Raw genomic sequence first — 20,705 nt, forward strand, 5'->3', positions numbered from 1 at the left:
TTATATGTAGCGGTATCGATGGCCTTCATCCCCACTAGTGTCCTGTGGTTTTGGTAGTCAGGATATGGAATTTCAACATATTAGAATGCCCTGATGCACTGGGCATTTATAAGATATTTACTTGGAGATTTTTTTTTCATTGACCCAGATAAGGAGGGCATTCAGGGTTTGTTCTGAACTGAAAGTGTAGTTCACTTGTGTCCTGTCAGTTTTTCTATGGCATGTATAGCTGGTGAGTAGGTCACTCATGGATGTGCCTGTGATGTCCTGGTTGGGTGTTTAGTTTGAAGTTTAGATTTTCTTTGTTTGCAAATAAAAGTAGAATGGGACAGAGCTTTGCCTGCAAAGCAAGTTCATATAACTTGTGTGGGAAGAAAAACTACTGTTTTGTCAGAAGCATCTTATTTCTGATGGGATTGTATGTGAGCTCAAAACAGAATATATAGACCATTCCTCAGGGGGATTATGATTGTCATGAGACTGTCATTGTATTATTAATTAAGCAGCTTTATCTTCTTGAATGAGCTGTAGGACATTTATCTTCATTAAGCTGAAGAGAATCCAGCACAGTAAATTAGATATCAAAGGAGCTCAATCTTACTGCCTTTGCTGTCTCCTCCTCACCCATTTTTTTGCTAAGCATTATTAAAATAGTGCTGGGGAAATGATTTACCTGCAAAAAGAGACATATTTTTGAGTTTGATATGGTTCTAAATGGAATGGGAAAAAAAAGAGAAATTTAGAGAGTAAGACTGCTTTTGGGTTCTGAAATGAAAACTGAGTTTAAAATAATCCCTGTGTGTTGAAGTAAGGCTCGGGGTGCTGTGGTAGGGGGGTTTGTGCTAAGCACTGTCCAAGCACCAAGCAAGGAGTTGATGCCAGCTGAGAGTCTCACAAGTGAAGCAGCCTTGCAAGAGGTGAGAAAGATAAAATTCCAGTAAAGAAATGGAGACCTCTTGGTCAGGATCCTACGGGTCCTCAGTGGCAGTAAACCTTCATTCTTTTCTCTGAGGACTTCTCCAGGTGACACAGCACACAGACATTTTGTTTATAAAGCCTTTTTCCTGACAAACACTAAGCAGTAATACCTCTCTATACCTGCTCCTACTCAGGTAATAACCTTGTAGGTGTCAGAAGGACAACAGCTGTGTATCCTGAGACTGTTAACATGGTGGGAATAATAGATTATACTTTGTGTTACTAATGGTATTAAAAAAGTAATATGTGTGAGACAATGAGGAGAAAAAAAGCCTTCAGGTGTGTATATACAGAAGTTTCCCATCCATTTTCCCAAAGACTCGTTGTACAGCTTGGTAATTAAACTACAGACACCCAGAAAACAGGTTGGATTGTTTCTTGTGTCTTACTTCATTCCTCTCTTGCAAAAGCTCACTGACTGTTGTCTGTGGGACATGGGGCGTGTGGATCACTCACCTGTCACAGAGGCTTGTGCTTGGAATTGTAATAGAGGGGTGTCAAATGCATTGACACTTTTATATCCTTAGCTGCTGTCTTTTGAAAGGAATGATTTTTTTAAACTTTTTTTATCATAACTGATGGTAACTTCCATAACTGTTTCCTCCTTCCTTGATGGGCAGATGCTCCTGTGTGATGGTCTGTAATGGGTTTGTTTCCCCACAGCAGTTCTAACTGGACAGAACAATTGTTTCCTGATGTTTCCAAGTGGCAGAAAGCAAGTCAAATTATAAATTAATCTGATTAGATGACTTAATAGCAACAAAACAGCAATATTTCTTAGCCCTACGTAATTAGAAATCATAGTGCATAGTAAGTGTTACTTCCATTGATTGTTCTGGGTTTTTTTTTATTATGTAATTAAGGTTGAGTACCACAGAAGAAAATGTTGTGATACTTGGAAAGTATTGAACAGAGGAAATAAAGCTAAATTATCCTATTCTAACTTAAACTAACTAAAATTTAATTCTTCTTGGTAGTTATTTACCAGTGGAAGAGTTGGGGGTGTTTTGTAGTTGTTTAACTTGGTCTAATAGAGAGCATTGGGTCCTAAAATTGGCACCAGATAGATCATAGGCAGTTTTTGTGTTAAGCTGCATATTAGAGTAGTAGTAAATGGTGTAGGCTCAGTCAGTGTATACCTTATTTTCCTTCAAACCCTTGTCATGTGTTTTAAAAAAATAAATCAATCATTATTCTTTCTTCTCTAGGTCACCTTTACAAAGAGGAAGTTTGGATTAATGAAGAAGGCCTATGAGTTGAGTGTGCTCTGTGACTGTGAAATAGCACTCATCATTTTTAACAGCTCTAACAAACTCTTTCAGTATGCCAGCACTGACATGGACAAAGTTCTACTAAAATACACAGAATACAACGAGCCCCATGAAAGCAGAACCAACTCAGATATTGTTGAGGTAACAATTTGAGAAGACACATCAGTCTTCTTATCTCCTTAATAATTAAAACATAGAGCAACATAGAGCATTTTAAGATATTTTAATCAAATGCTTTAAAGTTATTTAATACTGTGTTATAAAATGTAAACTACTGCTTTTAGTCTGGTTTCTCTAAGGCAATAACTTGTCTTTACAGCCATGTTGTTTTTCCATCTGCCCTCCACCCCCTGCCAGTTTCTGGGAAACATGTTTGATTTCAATCACATTTGGCAATGGAAATAGAGGTGTGAAAAATGGTTGTTTTTCTGGGGAAGGAGGGGGAGAAATGTTCAAGGTTTTAATGGGGAGAAAAAAATCGACTGAGTGGGAGAGAAAGGTCAGAAGAATGCCCTCAGCCTAACAGACAATTATAGTTGGCCCTTTTTCTCCTCTGAGGTAGTAGCCACTTTATTAGTCATATCTTGAGCATGGATCAAATCAGCCACCACCTCTGCTGCCCCTTGTTCAGCCAAAAAAAAAAAAAAAACCCAAAAAAAGCCAATCTGTGGAATAAACGAACTTAATTAAATTTGTTGTCCAGTGCCTGTCAATTAAAATAGCAGCAGAACGACTGCAGTTTCTGCAGTAATAGAATAGCATGAATATATTTACTCCAAGGTATTGGTTTCATCTACTTTTATAATGCTTGAGCTTTAAATAGATACTCTTTTCAGTACATAATTTCTAAATTAGGTGCAGTAGAATTCAAGGATTTTCTTGGCAATTGGAGCCTTGATGTACTGTAACTGCATTTCAGAGCATGTCTCCAGTAGTCCTGTAAATAGACCAAAACAGGTGGCTGACTTAAGGGTTTAATTTAAATTCTGAAGTTGTCTTCTGAACAAATGCCTTGCTTTTTAGGAATGATTTCAGAATAATGATTAGCCTTGAATAGCTGAAGAGTCTATTGCCAAGGGGATCAGAGTACAGGGATGGTACTAGCTCATCTTGTACATGAGTGTGCAAGCAAAAAATCAGATTGACAAAACTGAGATACAGACAAATGCTTTATATTTCTTTCTGAGAAGATTCTCTGCTAATTTGTCAACTGCCTTTTATGATCAGAAAAAAACCCTCTCCAACTTCTGTCTTCAGCACTGAGTTCTCAAGAGAGGGATAATACAAGCCATGAAGAGTTGAAGGCTTAGTCACTGGATTAGCATAAATAAGGGATAGCCACTGGAGAGGAAGGAAAACCTAATTCCTGCAGAATGAGCTTTTGATGGTGACAGACATGAGTTTGAGACAGGGATGCAAGTTCAGCTGGGTTTTGTTCTGCATGAAGGGCCTCTGTGTTGTGACTCATGGTAATGGTGCTTCTTCACATCACGAGGACTGAGGACCTCTTCCAGAATAATTCTGTGCAAGGCTGCTTTTTTGGGTTCCTCTTGGTGGGTTTTTTTTTACCAGGGTCAAGTGTTTGACCCCTGACAAGTACATTAAAAGTGCACTTAGCACCCAAGGGCAGATGTGCTCTGGGGGAACATGCAAGGACTCATCTGCAGATTCTTTCTAATTTTCTTCTCTGGGTTTAATGTTTTATGATAGTGTGGAATTCAGGACTTTATTCCCATTTTTCAAATGCACTATAATTTAGAAATGCAGCCTCCTACCTCTTCAGATTAATCCTGTGTGCTTTTTAGGCTGGTTGTGAAATATTTCTGGGTTTTTTTCTTTCTGGATTGATGGGTGCTTGGAGTGTGATAGATGTTTAGTGACATCACCAGCATTTTGGAAACATGCTGAAAGAACAATGTAAAATGGCTTCTCTTTTTTTGTAATGACATTGAAATTCTGTTTTAACAAATGAAAATTACTGCAGCAAAGCACCTAAAATCTGTCAAATTCATACTAAACTGAATTATAAAAAGTAATTCCATTGGATGGAGGTAAAGCTAATGTATAGATGTTTAGTAATTCACTTACCTCCTTGAATGTGACAAATGGCATTTATTGGGACATTGGCTCACCGTGGAACTATTCTGGAGCCACTGTGGTCCCCGTGTGCATGACAGGAGGGTGAGTTTTCCTGGGTTAGAAGGAAGGTAATTCCACACAGCTCAGAAGCTGGGTAAGGGAGGAAACAAATCTGCTGCTGTTTATTTCCAATACTGGGTAGATAGCAATGTTGTAAATGATTAAGTGAAATCGATGAGACATCTTCCCCTTGTAGTTGTCTCCTGCTCGGTTTTGGCATAGGAATTGCTTTCATATGCCCAGAGCTTGGTGTCTTCTGTTGCTGCTGGAATGTTTGTGAAAACATAGTGGGAGGGAGAGCACTGGCATCTTAAATGAATATTAGAAATTTTTTTTTATTCAAGCAGTTATGTCTTTCGCTGAACATGTTTTTGTAGATGGGAATGATCTGTTACTGTCCTATACCTGTTCTTTCATGAGGTTACTGGAGTGTAAGGTAGTGCTCTTGCACAGCACAGGGGTACCATATAGAGGTATTGAAAAGAGTGAAATTTTTATTCAGTGTGTGCTTTGAATTCTTGAAATGCTGGGATCATGTATTTGGTTTTACAAACCCATAATGGCACAGTTGCAGATTGTTACGCTGAAGTGCTGTCTGTGATTTGAAGGACTTGCTGTAGGTGTTAAAGCATTTCATGCTTTAATGTTCATGGACTTTTTTTCTGCAACAGATTATTCTTGACAGGTAATTATTTTTCCTGAAGAAAGAAGTATTTCTGCAGAGTAAAATGGGAAGAATTTCAGGTTTTATCAGGATTCTGTATCCATATGGTCAACAAAATGTTTTAATGTATAAAAGACAATTTGAGACCTTGAGCAGAGCATTCATTGTTTCTAAATCCAAAGGAAAAGAGGGAGATGAACAGACACTGTATGCAGGATGTTAAGATTTTTGCAGATCATTTACAATAAGATATCACTTCCATTTTGGGTCCTTCTGCCCCTCAGTAAGGCCTCAGAAAGCAGCAGTTGCGCAGTTGTTCCCTCTCTCCCAGCCTCAGTTCTGGGAGTCAAGGGCTGAAGATGGCTCTTCCTGCCTGTTTAGTTCAGCTTTTTATCTTTTTCCATGTTTTAATTTTCCTTGACTGATACAGTAAACCAGGGTTTATTTCACCTACACTTGGCCATGGTGGGTTTTGCTTGTTCCTCATCTCACCTCATCAGACTGAGGTGATTTGATTTTTAGGAGCCTGTGTAAAATGTGACCTACTTTCCCAGTTGGCATCTGTGCCCAGGAGAATTCCGGGTGGGTGTCAGTTAATGAGCCTCTCCTGTGCTCTGTAGCTTAATGCTGTTTTCAGTGTAGAGTAATGTGCTGAATAAGGCTTAGGTTATACCCCAGATATTGACAGCTGTCCTTGAAATAGGTAATGATCTGTAATAAAAATTATAACTAGAAAGTACAAAAAAAAATCTCTCTTAAACTATGGCAGGTAATTATTGCAATCATACTCATTCTTGTGGAAGGACTGCTCTGGTGTGAATTCCAGCAAATGATTTGGATGTTTGTATTAAATACCTTACCATGGGAATAGGTGACTGTAATGGGGAGTAACATTTGTGATGGTTTGGTGTGAGAGTGATTTTGTTATAGTTGAGACAAAGCAGGTAAATGACCCTGCTGCTGCTTTCAACAAGGGTCAACAAGCCAGTTTAATCTTCTGCTGTAATCAGCTGTTTTCTTGCATTAAAATACATTTCATCTCTGCCTTTTCACCAAATGTTAATGGAGCTGTTAGAGGAGCAGTGCATGTTCTGTAGTCAGGAACATCTCTGGGATCAGAGATGGGATTGTTGGCTCCTGGCTCCGAGTGAGCACGGAGAGCTCAGCTGCACGTGGAGAGCCTGCAGCAGGAAGAAGCAGATGCATCTCCCCAGCCAGATGGAGCATATGCCAAGAGACAAGTGTAACAGTGTGGGGAGCATAAACAGAAAAGTTGGTGTTGAAACACTGTGTTTATAAACCAAAAGCTCTCTGGTTTTGTTTTTCATCCAGCTTTCTCCACCTCCCAGCATTGCTTCTTTTCCAGGCTGGGAATAACCAATGTGTATTTTGAACTGTTGTTGGTGCGTAGTAGTTTGTTTTGGTAGCACTTGAATTGGTTCATTGCTTCCTTTTTTTTAAATTTGGGTTGACTTCATATGAAAATGAAGATCTGGGAATTGTATCTAAATATATACTTGGATGCACACATACAAAATTAGATGAGAATGACCTTCAGTTAATTGATCTTGTTTCCTTCCTTGGTGGATACCTGGTGTATCCGATCTAGATAAGGATTTGCAAAGCAATTTGGGCTTCTGTATTTTGCTATTCAAAGCTAAAAAGTAAGATGGTGGAAACTGGGCCAAATTCTTTAAAAAATAATTATTTCTTTGAAATGTTTTATAACACAAGCTGCACCATAAGTTTTTAAATTTATTTTTAAGAAGAAAGTGCCCCGCAATCAAGAAAATGAAAACTGATGCTGAATGTATGTGACTAAAATCTCCACATCTCTGTGAAATATCAGCACAGCTTTACAGAACTGTGAGGTGGCACCAGGAATGCTGATGGTTAAACACACACTGGAGATTGGAGGGAGGCTGGCACTGTGATGTGTTAACAGTGTTTTGCATTCCTGCGTATTTGATAGATGGAGAACTGCCAGAAGTGAGCAAAACCTGGGGGGAATAAAGAAAGAAAAAAGCTTTGGGCTGATAGAAGAGCATGTATTGGTGTAGTATTATGTATTTTTGTAATTCAAACCACTTGATTTGGTCTCCAAACACTGTGGGAATAAGTGGTGCACATTTAAAAGAAGGAAGAAGCTTAAAAATTATTTCAGTGAAGGAAGGAAAAGACTTGGTAATCTGCCCATGATGCTGAGAAAATGTAGGCATTATTGGGCTTGATTTGCTAAATGATTATGTAAATGTAATTATACTGCATATAACATTTCAAATAATTTGAGATGGCACACAAATACCTTTGAGACATTTTAAGGAGGTGGTTGAGGAGGATTTATGTATGGTTAAGGACTAAAATTTTCTTTCAGCTTACCTTAAAAAGAGGGAAAGTGCTTGAGAACTGAAGTGGTCTGGAATGAGTCATCAAAAGCTTTTATATAGATGTATGTATACATATGTATATATACACATACACATGTATATTCTTGTGTGTCTGTGTCTAGTGGTTTGAATCTTATTTTTTTCTAGTAGAAGTGTTTGCTATAAACCTGACTTATTAACAGGTTCTACCTAGGGATTTTAGTTCCCACTCATGGTTTAGAAAAAAAACAACTACCTTGAAAAATTTAAAATATGGTCAAGGTAGCAAATATTTATTTTCAGTATTGTGACAGAAGACAAGTGTGCATTTTGTGCTGAACAGAACAATTGCCCCTCCTGATGGTGTCTTTGTCTCTCATTTCTCTCCCCTCCTCTTTCTTTTTAGTTTGGGAGATTAAATTCAACACTTAATTCCCACTGTATTTTTTTTTTAGTTGTTTACTGTTATTGATTTTTCCATATCTTGCATTTGGTAATACTGTTTTACTCAACAATATTATTTTAATTCTTTGGCTGTGCTGAAATTTCTTTGGACATACACATGATTAACGTACCTCTTTATTTATTTATTTCAAAATATCAGATTACTGGTGACTTTAAGCAAGCTGACAGTACTGGCAAAAAGTTTTTGTTCTGAGTTCATGTTGTTTTGCATTCCTTCATTGCTGATATATAAAGAATTTTCAGAAGTAGGATAGACTTCAATTTTTTTTTTTTTTTTTGAAGCAGCTTTGGTTTGCCTGCAAATAATCTAAAGCTGTACTTCCCTTGTATCTAAAGCAGTGAATAAATTTAGTGTTTTAGGGTTAAGAATACATTAATTCTTCTACCTCTTTAAAACACTGCCGGTGCTTTAAATTTACCATGCTCTGCTGGTATTCTGAATTTTGATGAATTCCAGATTTAGTCACTACTTAAAGCATATAGATATCTGAAGTTTGTCTAGAATGCATCTTTTTATAGAAATTTCTGAAGTCTTGCTAATAATGACTGTACTTGGCTGCTGTATTGCCAGCAGTGATTTTATGTAGCTGCAGTTCAGGGTGCTCTCTGTCCTACACCAGCCCTGTCACAGTTATACCAGTGACGTGACTTTTAAGCTGTGAACTGAAATTCACTGTGATGTTCTCATTTTTAATAAACTACCAGAAAAAGCTGATCACTGAGTGATGAGTGGCAGCTGACTTGGCTGTGCATCATTACAATCTCAGATTGGATCGGATGCTCCTCTGGAGGCTGTGCTGCTGGGAGGGCCAGAATCCTAAATCCGTGTCAAATACTGGTACAGAGCTTTTGTGTGCTCTACCAGAAATCTCTGCAGAACCAGCCCTGCAATAGGCAGGGATTGGATTCTCCTCTGTCTGAAACTTGGTTTTATGTCCCAGCTACACAAGCGTTGTTTTTCCAACTGTTTCTGCTCCGTGTTAGGAGAATATTTTTATTTTTGAAATTTATAGGGTAGACACACAGGGTCCAGTTCTCACACCCACTGCTCAGGAAACGCTTGTCAGAGATTGAGTTCTGGGTTTAGCTGTTCTGGAGACGTTGTGTTAAGTAGGATTGAAAACTGACTCCAGGAAAATTCGCAACAGCTCATTGCTTGTTAGTGCTGGAGTTCATGCAGGCAGTCACACAAAGACATAATTATTGTATGAACAAGTTCTTCAAGCTGTGCTGGTCTCATGTATTCTGCAGCCCTTGTGTTGCTGCAGAATTTGGTGCTTTTGAAATTCTGTAGTGACAGAAAAGTGTATTTTTACTTTGCAATTTCAAAGTGAGGACCATGGCATCTGTTGATCAAGAGAGAGTGACTTTACACAAGCTGTGCGTGGAAAGAATAGACCCAGAACAAAGCATCTCCTGCAGCTACAGCAAGATGAAGGACTGTTCTTTATGTTGTAGGCTTGATTTCAGTGGAGACTTAATGTAACCCCATCTTTTGACTTCCAGGCTCGTGGGTTTGGTTGTGTCTTCTGCCAGGGATTAACCACCTTGCAGGAGGGACAGCAGCAGTGCAGCTTCTTCCTCACATTCATGTTTGAGCATGAGCTGCCCAAAGGAGGGGAGGGTTATCTCCAGTGCTTCACTACTCCCTGCCTTTTGGACCTCACCATGTCTGCAGTTTTTAATGTCTGGGCCACGAGCTGATGGTGCTTGTGCAGCTGAAGGCTCAGGGAGTCTGTGGCTTGTTCCCTGCCAGGGTTTTACTGCAGGTGCTGTGGCCATGGGGGCTGTAACGCTCAACACTCACCTGAACAAAACACTTCCCTTGGTGATTGCTCCTGGAGTGGTTTGGGGACCAGCTGCACCCGAAGAAAGAAAATATTGGTGGTGGCAGTTCCTGTGGTGCAGACCTCTGAATACTCTAACAGCCTGTGACATGTGACTGACACATGACATGTGACACACAACTTGTGACATGCCATTCTTCACCGTACTTGTAGACGAGTGCACATCCAGTTCTTTGAGTGACTTAGGCAGGTTTTTTGGGTACATCTTATGTCATATCAGTGATGTGATATTTCATATGGGAGCCCTGTAAGTCATAGTGTAGACTATGCAATGCTAGGCAAGTTAGTTCAATTGGCAGTAGGGTGAATTTTAACTTAAATTTTATGTTTTACTGGAAATACTAGGTAATTTCAACAGGAAGTGAATAATACGTTTTTTATTAAAAGCTCCCAAATATTTTGGGAATGTTGTAAAGATTTTTTAGATCAAGCTGTTACACATTGTCCCCCTGTAAACTCTTCTATAACTGTAACAAACTGGTACCATTTAAAGCCCTCCTCTTTCCTGCAATAACTTAAAATTCAGTACTTGCTGATTACAGTGACTTTTTAAAAAGAGAAAAAAAAATCAGGCATTCCAGAGGCAGTCTTTATCTAATATTGACATGAATTACATGATAAAGCTTCCTCAAATTTCTCTGTCCCTGATTCTTGTACAGCCTTTTCTCTCTAACTTTCAAGGTCCCACCTTAGATTTTCCACCCCTTTTCACATTAAGTCAGGACAGTGTTCAAAGAGGTGCTCTGGCTTTTGAATAATTTGCACTAAATGGAGGCTACCCAGGGAAAAAAACGTGTTAAATGTGTTGACACACAACTGAGAAGTTCTGTATTTGAAATATGAATTGGGACATTGTGGGACTTCCAGACACAGCTCTAATATTCTCATTATTTTAGTTCAGTAAAACCAGAGATTTAATTGCTTGTACATAATTTCCTTATTTTTGGGGGGGCTCTCTGCTTCCTGTTGTACACACTGATCTCAGCTGGTGTTTTCAAATACCTGCTTTCAGTTGTCTCATTCAGCTTGCTTATTTGTGGGGTGTTTTTTGGTGAAACAAGGTGGTGATTCCATACAAATATTAAAGGTAGGAGATGTAGTCAGTGCCCATAATCTTACGTGTGACTATTTTAACAATAGCATAAATCCTTGAAATCTACTAAACAGTTTCTTTGGGAATGGTTGCCATTCGTGTTGTAATTACTGTTTTGATAGCACTAAATTATCTTGAGTACCAAGACTCTGAAACAGTTCTGTTATCCTTTCCAATTTTAACGCTGTAAAGAACTATTCAGGACAAAAAATATTTGTAATTGCAATACTACATGAGCAGGTAGACCTAAAGAACCCCATTCTTTTTATTAAATGAATTCTAATCTGAGTTAAGCCATTTTTTTTCTTGGCAAACTCTGAGTAGGAGATAATATTTTTCCTAAAGAACTTCTAAAAGATTATGAGGGATATTATGCAGATGGATTGCTGCACTTGGAAACTTTTCATGTTCCATATGGCTTATCTGCAGTGCACTGTTGCTGAAAGGAGGCCTTCAGTCAGCTACTGCTGCTGCTGATTTATAATTTAACCATTGCAAGTACATGAAGATCTGCATTTGGGAGGCTGAGTTTGTAGCTCTATGTATTGTTATTTGGGTGAGAACTGAAGTGAAGCATTTATGTAACATGAAATATCTCTTTGAATGTTCTAACACAGAGCTGTGTTTTGCTCCATTTTACCATTAGTTTTGTTTGTTGGCAAATTTATAATCCCTGGAAGGACTATAAAATGTATTTAATTTATATGCTAAGGAATAATTTGTGCTTCTTGAAAATGAATATCAGTCTATTTTGTCCTTGTTTTTTTAAATAAAAAGATTGAAAAAGAATGAGTTAAACTGGCACTTTAGTACTCTTTAATGGGAAAACCTAGTTGATGGTTCTGTCTGTAAAATAGGTAAAATGCAAATCTGCTCAGTGATATAAAATTTAATGATCTACTGAGTTGGATAGAAAGTGAAACAAAGACAAATGCATCAAAAATTGAACTTTGAGAGCTTGACTAAGCTGTCACTGTGGAAACAGCATTATCAGTGCTAATGGATTACTAATCATTTTAAGTCTCAAGGAGTTCATTTAGGACCAAGCAGTCCAGCTTGTTTGTAGGTCAGCAACTGCTTTGAAAAGTCCACGGGTCACAGATAGTGTTTCTCTAAAATCACAAATACAAGCATGCAGCTGCCTTTCTCACAGCTTCTAGTCCAGAGCTGGGTAAAATTCTGGGGGTGAAGAGAGGATTTTATAGCCCAGAAAGTTCTAATTCTTTAGTAATTGCTTGTGGTTATCTACTTAAAATAATGTTTCACAGCAAAGATGCTTCAGGCTAGAATTTAAACTTCATGCCATATCAAGTCTAAAAACCTTTTGTATGTGTTATTTTATATAAATGAGAGTTTGAATCCTGAGTGCCATCTTTATCATATCTGGGAGGAATTTGACAGCTAGCTTTCATGTTTGGCAAGCCAGGGATACATGTTAAAATTTGCCAGATACTGGAAGTGGTCCAACATTTGAAACAAGACAGTGTCTTTTCTTAGAGTGGTTTATAGCAGGGACACTGATAAAATTTCAAATCATGAACATTTTTCATTTGTAAATGCTGAATACCTTTGCCTAAAATTGAACATAGAGCATGGCTAAAAGGGCTCTTCTTTGTATTTGTGTGGATAATGCTAGGCAGGCTTAGAAGTTTTTTATTTGTAAAACCCTGGAATAAGTAATTAATCCTAAACCTCTTTTTTTTCTCCATAGCAAGCTATAATATTTGGCCAAGAAATAGAATTGCTGTAGCAAACTTTAAGTACTGCACTCAGAATTTTTCATGTCCATGTATTTTTGCATAATGTCAATTATTTGCTTTTTAAATATCACTACTAATTGAGCACAAGTATGGAAAATATTATTTAAGTAAGCTGAAAGGAGTATGTCAATAGTTCAGATTTTCTTTAGCATGCAGTATTATGGTTGGGGAGCCTGCCAGAAAGACTGGGAAGGTCTTGTTCTTTAAGAAGTTAAGCTCTCCAAGTTGCTTAGCTCATGGAAATGTCTGTCATAATCTAATTTGGCCTCCTGTGCGTTTCAGGGAAGTTTTGAAAGCTGGGCACCACTCCTTCCCTGGCTGGTTTGGGATGGATGTGTTTGTGGCTATAATTAGAATGGAAATTTGAACTGATAGCATGGCAAAATGTAATGAAAATGTGTCAGGGATACTGAAAGGAGCAGTATTAGGGCTAAATGTAAGTAGCCTCCCAACTCAAAGGACAGCAAAACAGCTTCAGAAGGAAATTTGCAGATGCATCAGTGGTTGAAGTTGAGAATATTAATAGAGCCTGGGGAAAATATATCGAGTTTGTAAACATCACATAAAACAATACACTACATCTGTCTGTGGAAAAAGAAATTTCAGCCTACAGAATTAATGTTGATGAGTTTAAATAGACAAAACACCATTACTGAGTTGAATTATTTGGTTTTTCTCTGCCTGTTCCTCTTTGATGTTTGTGGGGATTCATTCCTGTTTGGATTTTAGATAGTGGTAAATTCGCATACCCAGCACTGTAGGGTCAAGGTCTGACTCTGCAGAGCTGTGTTGTTAATTTAGAGAAAAGAAACAGCAATGATGATGCTTCTGTAGCCAAACTGACCCGCAGGAAGTTTAAAAACTAAAAATAGCTTTTGGTGACTAAGAATACTCCTCGGGTACTTGAATATGTTTTATACATAATAGGGGAGACATAATGATATCTAAAGGATGAGACACCTTACTATTGTTCAGGCTGATGAAAGTGGAATATTTTGTGTTATCAAAGAAGAGAAAAACAGCCAGATTTTAGGCTCAACTTCTTGGCAATAATATGTATCAGGAAGCAAATAATAAAACAATTGTCCTGCTTTCAGCAGGATGTTTCTCTGCATGCAAAGCCTGTAGTGACACAAGTGGTCCTTGCCTGCTGTGGGAAGGGAGCTGAGCTGCACTAAAGGAATATGCCCTGCTTTGTCTCACTGATCTTTCATGTATTAAGAAAGAAAACTGGGTGGGAATCTGGTGCTGTGACTGCTTTGTCCTTCGTTCTGTGACTATCACACAAAAAAAAGGTGTGGCTTTTCATGTAGGATGTGACTGTCAGTGGTGGTGTGACTGAGGTTTGCTGCTGCCAGCGAGGCTGGGCCAGTCCTTCTGCCTCCTCTGCCCACACTTTGGCCACCCACCTATTCCTGCAGATGAGTATAAACCGGCAGAAATAAGTTAATTAAAGAATGGACAGGGACAATTTTTTGTCATTTTAGTGAGACAAAAATACTCTCCACTATTGCATGGCATCTCCAGAGCATCAGGAAACTTTCATCATTTATCCTTTGGATATCCATGGTGGAGGTGTCTACCAGAGCAGCATTAATACTTAGCAGTACTGGTAGGGCTTTTCCATTACTTCAGGCCTGAGGAATATTTACACTTTAAAAAGTTATGATATTGAAAACATATTTACTCCAAATTTGTGCTGCTCTGCAGCTTTTCCATGCTCTGATTGCAAGAGCAGAAGGAGAACTAGCCACAGGATTTAAGTGAAAGGGTTTGCCTTTTCCAAGGGAAATCACTTTTCATTTCAGTCTTAGTCAAATTTTGGACATGGTTTTCCCAGTGATTTGGGATGAAATACCAACAAAAATCCTCTCTGGCCAGCTCCAATAGTAAGTGCAAAAATAGAGCTGTTAACATGATACATGGTAGCTTTGACAGCAGCAACCATTTCCTTTTTGTGTAATATTACCAGAAACCAAACACTGAGTGTTTTGAATGACCTGACACTTTTTTACACTTTATAACACTATTTACACATGAGGTCATCCTACATTCTTGCTTTAAGGCAGAAAAATATCATTTCCTGACGTGACAATGAACATAATCAAGTTCTTTACAGTTCTGCCAGGGCTGGTAAGGAGCCCAGATCACAATATCAGAAGTCTTGGCTTTTTAACCAAACTCACTGATGGGAGCACAAAACCCACTGATTGTGCTCTTTAATCATCAGCAACGTTTCCTTTTGGAGTGGGATGGAAAGCCTGGGGTCTGGATGGGAGGGGGCCAGCTGGGGGCTCTTGCTTGCTCTCTGGAAGCAGTGACCCATCCATGTTTATTGGTTCAGAGTTCCTGGTTCCCAGAGCTGCCCCTGAGCAGTATCTAGAGCCCCTGGAAGCCAGGCTGGAGCAAGCCTGGAGAAGGTGGTGGCTTCATCTCCTGCTCTGGGGGCTCAGCGCCCTTCAGGGTCCTGCCTTCCATGTGTCTCTGTTGGATTTTGTGGAAGAAAGCTTGTGCTAGGATAATTACACTAAGGTGGTTGAATATCAGCTCTGCTTTCTCACGGATCAAACAATAAATGACTTTATTATGCTTTTATACTCTTTGCTATTTTTATTATCAGTTTCAGTAAAATTTATACTGAATCGTAGAGAGAAGCCAGTTATTCCTTTCTGTTGTTGTTTTGCAAGAAGCCCTTCTTCTGTTCCTTAGATGCTTCTTGCCAAGGCATGATTCTTTTCTTAAATTAGCAAAATGCTAATTTTAATTGCAAAGTGCAATTAAAAACTACTTTGCATATGTGTGGGGAAGTTCAGGAAAATATTGGGGCTCGTGTACCATGTGCTCGACTGCAATATTTAAACCCGTCATAGCTGGTCCAGCCATTCTCATACAGTGTTTTCTAAGCTCTTGCCATTCGAATCAAAATAAATCAATACTAGACTGGTAGTGGAATAGAAGCAGTTTACAGCTCCTGGGTCATTCTGCAATATCAAGATGACCAGAGCTGTCTGGAACACTTGTGTAGTGACTTTGTGTGTCACAAAAATATATTTTTGTGTTTCCTTCATTCTTTTTAAAAAAAGATTTCACACCTGCATTGGTTTGTTGTAAATACTCAGCATTATTTTCTGAGTAAAACCAGTATTTTTCTCTCATCAGTTGGTGCAGTCTGAGATCAAAGCTGCACAATCTTAGTTACTGGGGCACAATACAGTGTGTTGGCAAACATGTTGGAACAATTTCCAGTAATTTTGGCTAAGTCTTAGAGGAAGTGGAAAGTAACACAGATTTACTGAAAGGGCTACACATTCCCTTACATGATCTGGAAAACAAGACTTCACACCAGAAGGTAATTGCAGTGAGCATCCAATAACAAAACCTGAAATTTAATGTTCTTTTCCCCTCTTGCTGTGGTAAGAAAAAATTATGCCTTATATCTATTAGTCTCCACTGCAAATACTATGATTGTGTCCTAAACAAACTTGTGTTTCACAGCAGAGAAATAAAAGTCTCTTAATGTTACACAAATTACTTGGTCTCACCAAATTTTTTCATCTGAGCAACCTCAAAGTTAATAAAATTTTGATCTCTGTGATAACATCTTGGAAATTGCTCAGAGCCCAGTTATTTACAATATTTGGAGAAGCAGCGCATTTTAGCCCTGGAGAATCTCGAGGGCGGAGTCAGCCCTTGTTTGTGGAGCTTGGCTTTGCCGCGTCCCCGCGGAGCGGGTCCCCGAGGCCGGGGCCGGTCCCCGCCGTTCCCCTGCGCGGGGCCGTGCCGGGCTCTGCCGGGGCTGGCTCCCCTCGGCTGCGCCTGCCCGCGCCAGCTGCTCGCGGCGTTCCGTGCGCAGCCCTGGCCGCCGAGCAGGAATGTTTTACTATTGTGTTACTGGGCTCTGATAAAAGTTCGCAGGCTTTTTATGGTCAGGTCCTCAAAGTGGCACTTGGTGTTTTGGTGATAAGGAGGCAGAGCTCTGGCTGTTGGACCCAGCCTTATTATCTGTGACAGGGAACTGTGGCTTAAATCCCTCCACAATGACAGGAACCCCATCTGGAGTGACGGTTTCCAGAGCCTGAAACGGGAGATACTGAGGCATTTTCCTTCCTCATGAGTCAAAGCAGAGTTAACCCCATTGTTAGCAAAAATGACACACAGTCACCGAGAGGAAGGAGGCATTTTTACATTTAAATCTCTTCCTTTTTGTTTAAATCGGAGGAGGATAATTTACTGTTCGGGGGATGAACTGGCAGCATTACATTTAAAAGCTTTCACTGGATTACTTTAGACTATCGAAAGGAGCTCTGCTGAAGCTCCCTGCTGCAAGACTTCAGTTGCCTCAGCGTGTTTGTCACAGGAGCTGCACTCTGTGTGTGCGTGTCTTGCAGCCCTTCCTTTGCAGAGCCTCCGTGCAGCTCTGTCATCGTGTGCCGGGCACCGCGCGCTGATGCCCAACGCGCCTGAAGACATTTGGGTTCTATTTCCAGGGCGCTGTGGGCTGCAGGGGTTAAGTGTAATCCAGATTACACAGCGTTAACGTTTTCCCTGCTGATATCAAAGTGTAGCAGAGTGGCAGGCTGACTTGTTAGGAAGGGCTGCGAGAGGGATAACAGGCTCCGACCTTGAGAGGCCGAGCAGCCGGCCCTTGTATGGCCAAGTCCATTTACGTGTCCGGCTATTGGTTGGAGGAGCGGCATCGGAGCTGTGACAGGTGCTGGAGGAGCCTACACCTGTTTTCCCCATATGCTGATTTAGTGATTACATTTTTGTGGGAGTTCCAGATACTGTGTGGGATACGTGGAGCAAGCCAGGAAACTTGAGAAGGAATTGCAGCTTATGGTGAACTGTGATATTAAAGAATTTCAGGCAGCGAGTTGGATTTTCAGTTCCCGCTTTCAAACTGCGGTAGAAATAAGCAGGATTTTGCATATATATGAATAGTGAGGAAGTCGTATGTATTTTTTATTGTACTAAAAATCAGTTGACAGTAAAAAAATGCTGGCGAATACTATGAGCTAAAATGTTTTGTAAATCAGACTTTCAGTGCGTAATGGAAATTTCTTCTATAGGAAAACACGGGGGTTTTTTATGGCGCTGGAAACGGCAGCTTGCAGATTTCTGATCTTTAAGGGTTTTAATGTAAAATTCATGGAATATAGATAATTTCTGACAGAAAGAAAGTATGCAACTCCCTCATCCCTGTATGGTCCTACTGCTGCTTTATGTATGAATAACATATATCTGTTTAAAATTTTTATTCCTTTCCTTTTGAAACTTAAAAAAAAAAGATTTTTTTTACAGGTAGTGCTTTAAATACTGTTTTGTTATGAATTAGAGCTTGCAGAGAAAAATTTCTGATTGTGTAATAGGGTAAAAAAGAAAAACAAGAAATACAAATATATCTTGTAATTTGATCACGAGACCTGTAGTTTCACATCCTTTCTTTAATGGCTGGATTGTAGACAAGCTTGCTTTTTTTTTTTTTCCAGGGGATGTTGATGTGAGTTCTCCATCAGAAAACAGGAAGTAGCCCCATAAAGTTAGTCTGAAGGACTCTGAAAAAGCTTATATTTAGCAAGCGAAGTCATTTTAGAGAGGCATTATGTAATTTCTTTTTTGCAGTTCTTGTTATCGTGCAGGATGACAGGAAGATCCTGTCTTTGTCAACTTTTGAGACCGAATGTTACAGATATTAATGTCCTGCAGTTATTTAACTGGATCAGAATTTTAGCCACTGTGTTTGTCAGAATATAACTGTATGCTCTTTAAAATGTGAATGTTAAAATTGGGATGCTAAAATCAATTCATTAAAGATCCAGTAAACTGGCTTTTAATTACCAGTAAATACATGAACTCCTTTGCCACAAGCTTGAATGTTCCTTGTCAGGCAACTTCTCTCCATCAGCCAGTGTCTAAAAATGATTTTGCATGCAGTGCTGGGAGATGAAGTGGTTGTAGGGGGAAGTTACCTGTGAGATGGCACCTGGGTGAACCTTTTCTCTTTGTGTACTTTGCCACTATCTTGAAAGACTGATTCTGTCTGTTGCACAGTGAGTTTTGTCTGTGAAAGTTTAATGTAGTTTCAGGGGCTCTGAATGATTCAGTAGTGTACAAAACTTCTTGGCAAGTTAGTATGATTTGTATGTGAATTTTCCAATTGTATTTCAGACCTTAAGAAAGAAAGGCCTTAATGGTTGTGAGAGCCCTGATGCTGACGATTACTTTGAGCACAGTCCACTATCGGAGGACAGATTCAGCAAACTAAATGAAGATAGTGATTTTATTTTCAAGCGAGGCCCTGTAAGTACTTTTATTTTATCTCTACTTTTTATTTGTTGATCCTTTTTATTAACTTCATTATTTAGGCTCTGAACAAGAAGGAACACAGAGGGTGCGACAGCCCGGACCCTGACACTTCATATGTGCTCACGCCACATACAGAAGAAAAATATAAAAAAATTAATGAAGAGTTTGATAATATGATGCGGAATCATAAAATCGCAGTGAGTACTAAAGTATGGTTTGTGCTTCTCTTACATGCATGAGAATTTTCATGGTGTTTGCTTACCACTGAAAACCACTTCAAAGACAAGAGGATGTAATGGCTTGAGAAGGGAGAAGGCCTTCTGAGGAAAAATGAGGTTGTGATACTTGGTCTTGTTAAAATACATTTTATTGTAAAGAATAAGAAGAATCATCTCTAGCTTGGGTTTTGCACTCTCAGTTTTTCATACCTTTCGAGCACAAGACAACATTTCAAAATTTCAGGAGCCTACTGCATTACCTAATCCTACCTAAAATATATTTACCAAGATAGGTTTTCGTTGTGGGGTGTAGGATCGTTTATTTACATCTTGTAGGTCTTCATCTGTCTGGTGATCAAGCTTTGACAGTATGTGACAAGCAGGCAAAGAGAATTGGATTAATTTTGTCATCTAACCAGTAGAATTTATTTTGCTCAAGTCTGGACGTAGAAAGTTATTTAGATATTTAAAATCAAGGCTGCTGCAGAATGAGAGCCTCAAAAGATTGCTCCTCTGAAATTCCAATGGATACTTCCTTGAGCACTGAAGGATATTTAAAAATTTTCTCCCAAGTGGCAACCCAGTGTGCAGCCATAAGTCACTTGGCTCCAGAACTTCAGTTTGGGGATAGAAGGAGTGGAAATGCTGCATGTTTTTGTGGAGGTGTTCACGGTGACATTTAATTTCCACCTACAAAAATCAGTTAGTGTCGAGTATTACTAAGTATTTTCTAAGAAAAATAATACAGGGCTCTGGCACAGCCTTTGAATATTTTAAGGATGCAAATCTTGTAGCAGTTAAAGGAGATGAACTGGGTGGGTTAATCTGCGCAGACCCTGGGGCCCTTGAGTAGTGTCTCCAAATGACTGCTGATATTGGAAATCATTTCATCGTTCAGAGCTTAAGAGATCTCTGGGGACTGAACAGCAGAGTGACAGTCATGACACCCAGCATCACTTCTGTTATGCTTGAATAAAGCCAATATATTTTGGGTTTTCTTTGTTTTGAAGATTTTGATATCCAACATTTCTGTATTGAGACATCTTGAGGCCTCATCTCTCAGTATGTTACAGCTAAATGGGGCTTTGGGGAACAGCCCAAATGTCTGTGTGGACATCAGTGTAAATAAAAAGGGCAACATTATTTTTTAGCTCTGCAGCTCTGTATTTGTAACTCAAATTTGACCAATTATGTTTCTGTTTCCAGTACTTCTGGGGCTGTTTAAGAACACAGTTTCTCTTGTTCTCGAGCACTCATTGCTGTCAAGGGATAGGAATGAGGCAAAGCGTGAAGAATTCGGTCGTAACCAAATGAACACCATAGATGGGCAGACAGCCTTTATTGTAAGGTGTGGGGGGAGGCTGTCACTTATTGGTTCTGTATTGAGAAACCTACAGAAAAAATGTTCCAGCTGTTCCCTCCTAGCAGTGTGTTCAGCATACTTCAGGTATTTCCAGTTTAGTTTGAGCTGCTTGACAGTGTGCTGTGTAGAAACACCCTGGTTTTGGTAGATACTGAGTAGTTTCCAGTAGTTTCCCCTGAAAAAAAGCATCAGCAGGGCTTGTCATTGGTTAGATACTGTGAATGATTTGCTAGCT

At 39.3% G+C, this 20,705-nt stretch overlaps 1 protein-coding gene across 7 annotated transcripts in view; it reads left to right on the plus strand.

Annotated features, from left to right (window-relative positions):
* The window catches only part of MEF2A (myocyte enhancer factor 2A), an 81,684-nt gene that overhangs the window by 36,538 nt on the left and 24,441 nt on the right, over positions 1-20,705 (plus strand). For 2 of the 7 annotated variants that reach the window (XM_059858619.1, XM_059858622.1), the window contains exons 3-4: positions 2,187-2,390; positions 18,949-19,098. In XM_059858619.1, coding sequence (XP_059714602.1) covers positions 2,187-2,390; positions 18,949-19,098 — 354 coding nt within the window. Of the gene's footprint in view, positions 1-2,186; positions 2,391-18,751; positions 18,884-18,948; positions 19,099-20,705 lie in introns of all 7 variants that reach the window. The other 5 variants (XM_059858621.1, XM_059858624.1, XM_059858620.1 and 2 more) reach the window with 3 other exon arrangements.

The sequence above is a fragment of the Haemorhous mexicanus genome, chromosome 13, assembly GCF_027477595.1.
Source record: "Haemorhous mexicanus isolate bHaeMex1 chromosome 13, bHaeMex1.pri, whole genome shotgun sequence".
NCBI classification, from domain to species: domain Eukaryota; kingdom Metazoa; phylum Chordata; class Aves; order Passeriformes; family Fringillidae; genus Haemorhous; species Haemorhous mexicanus.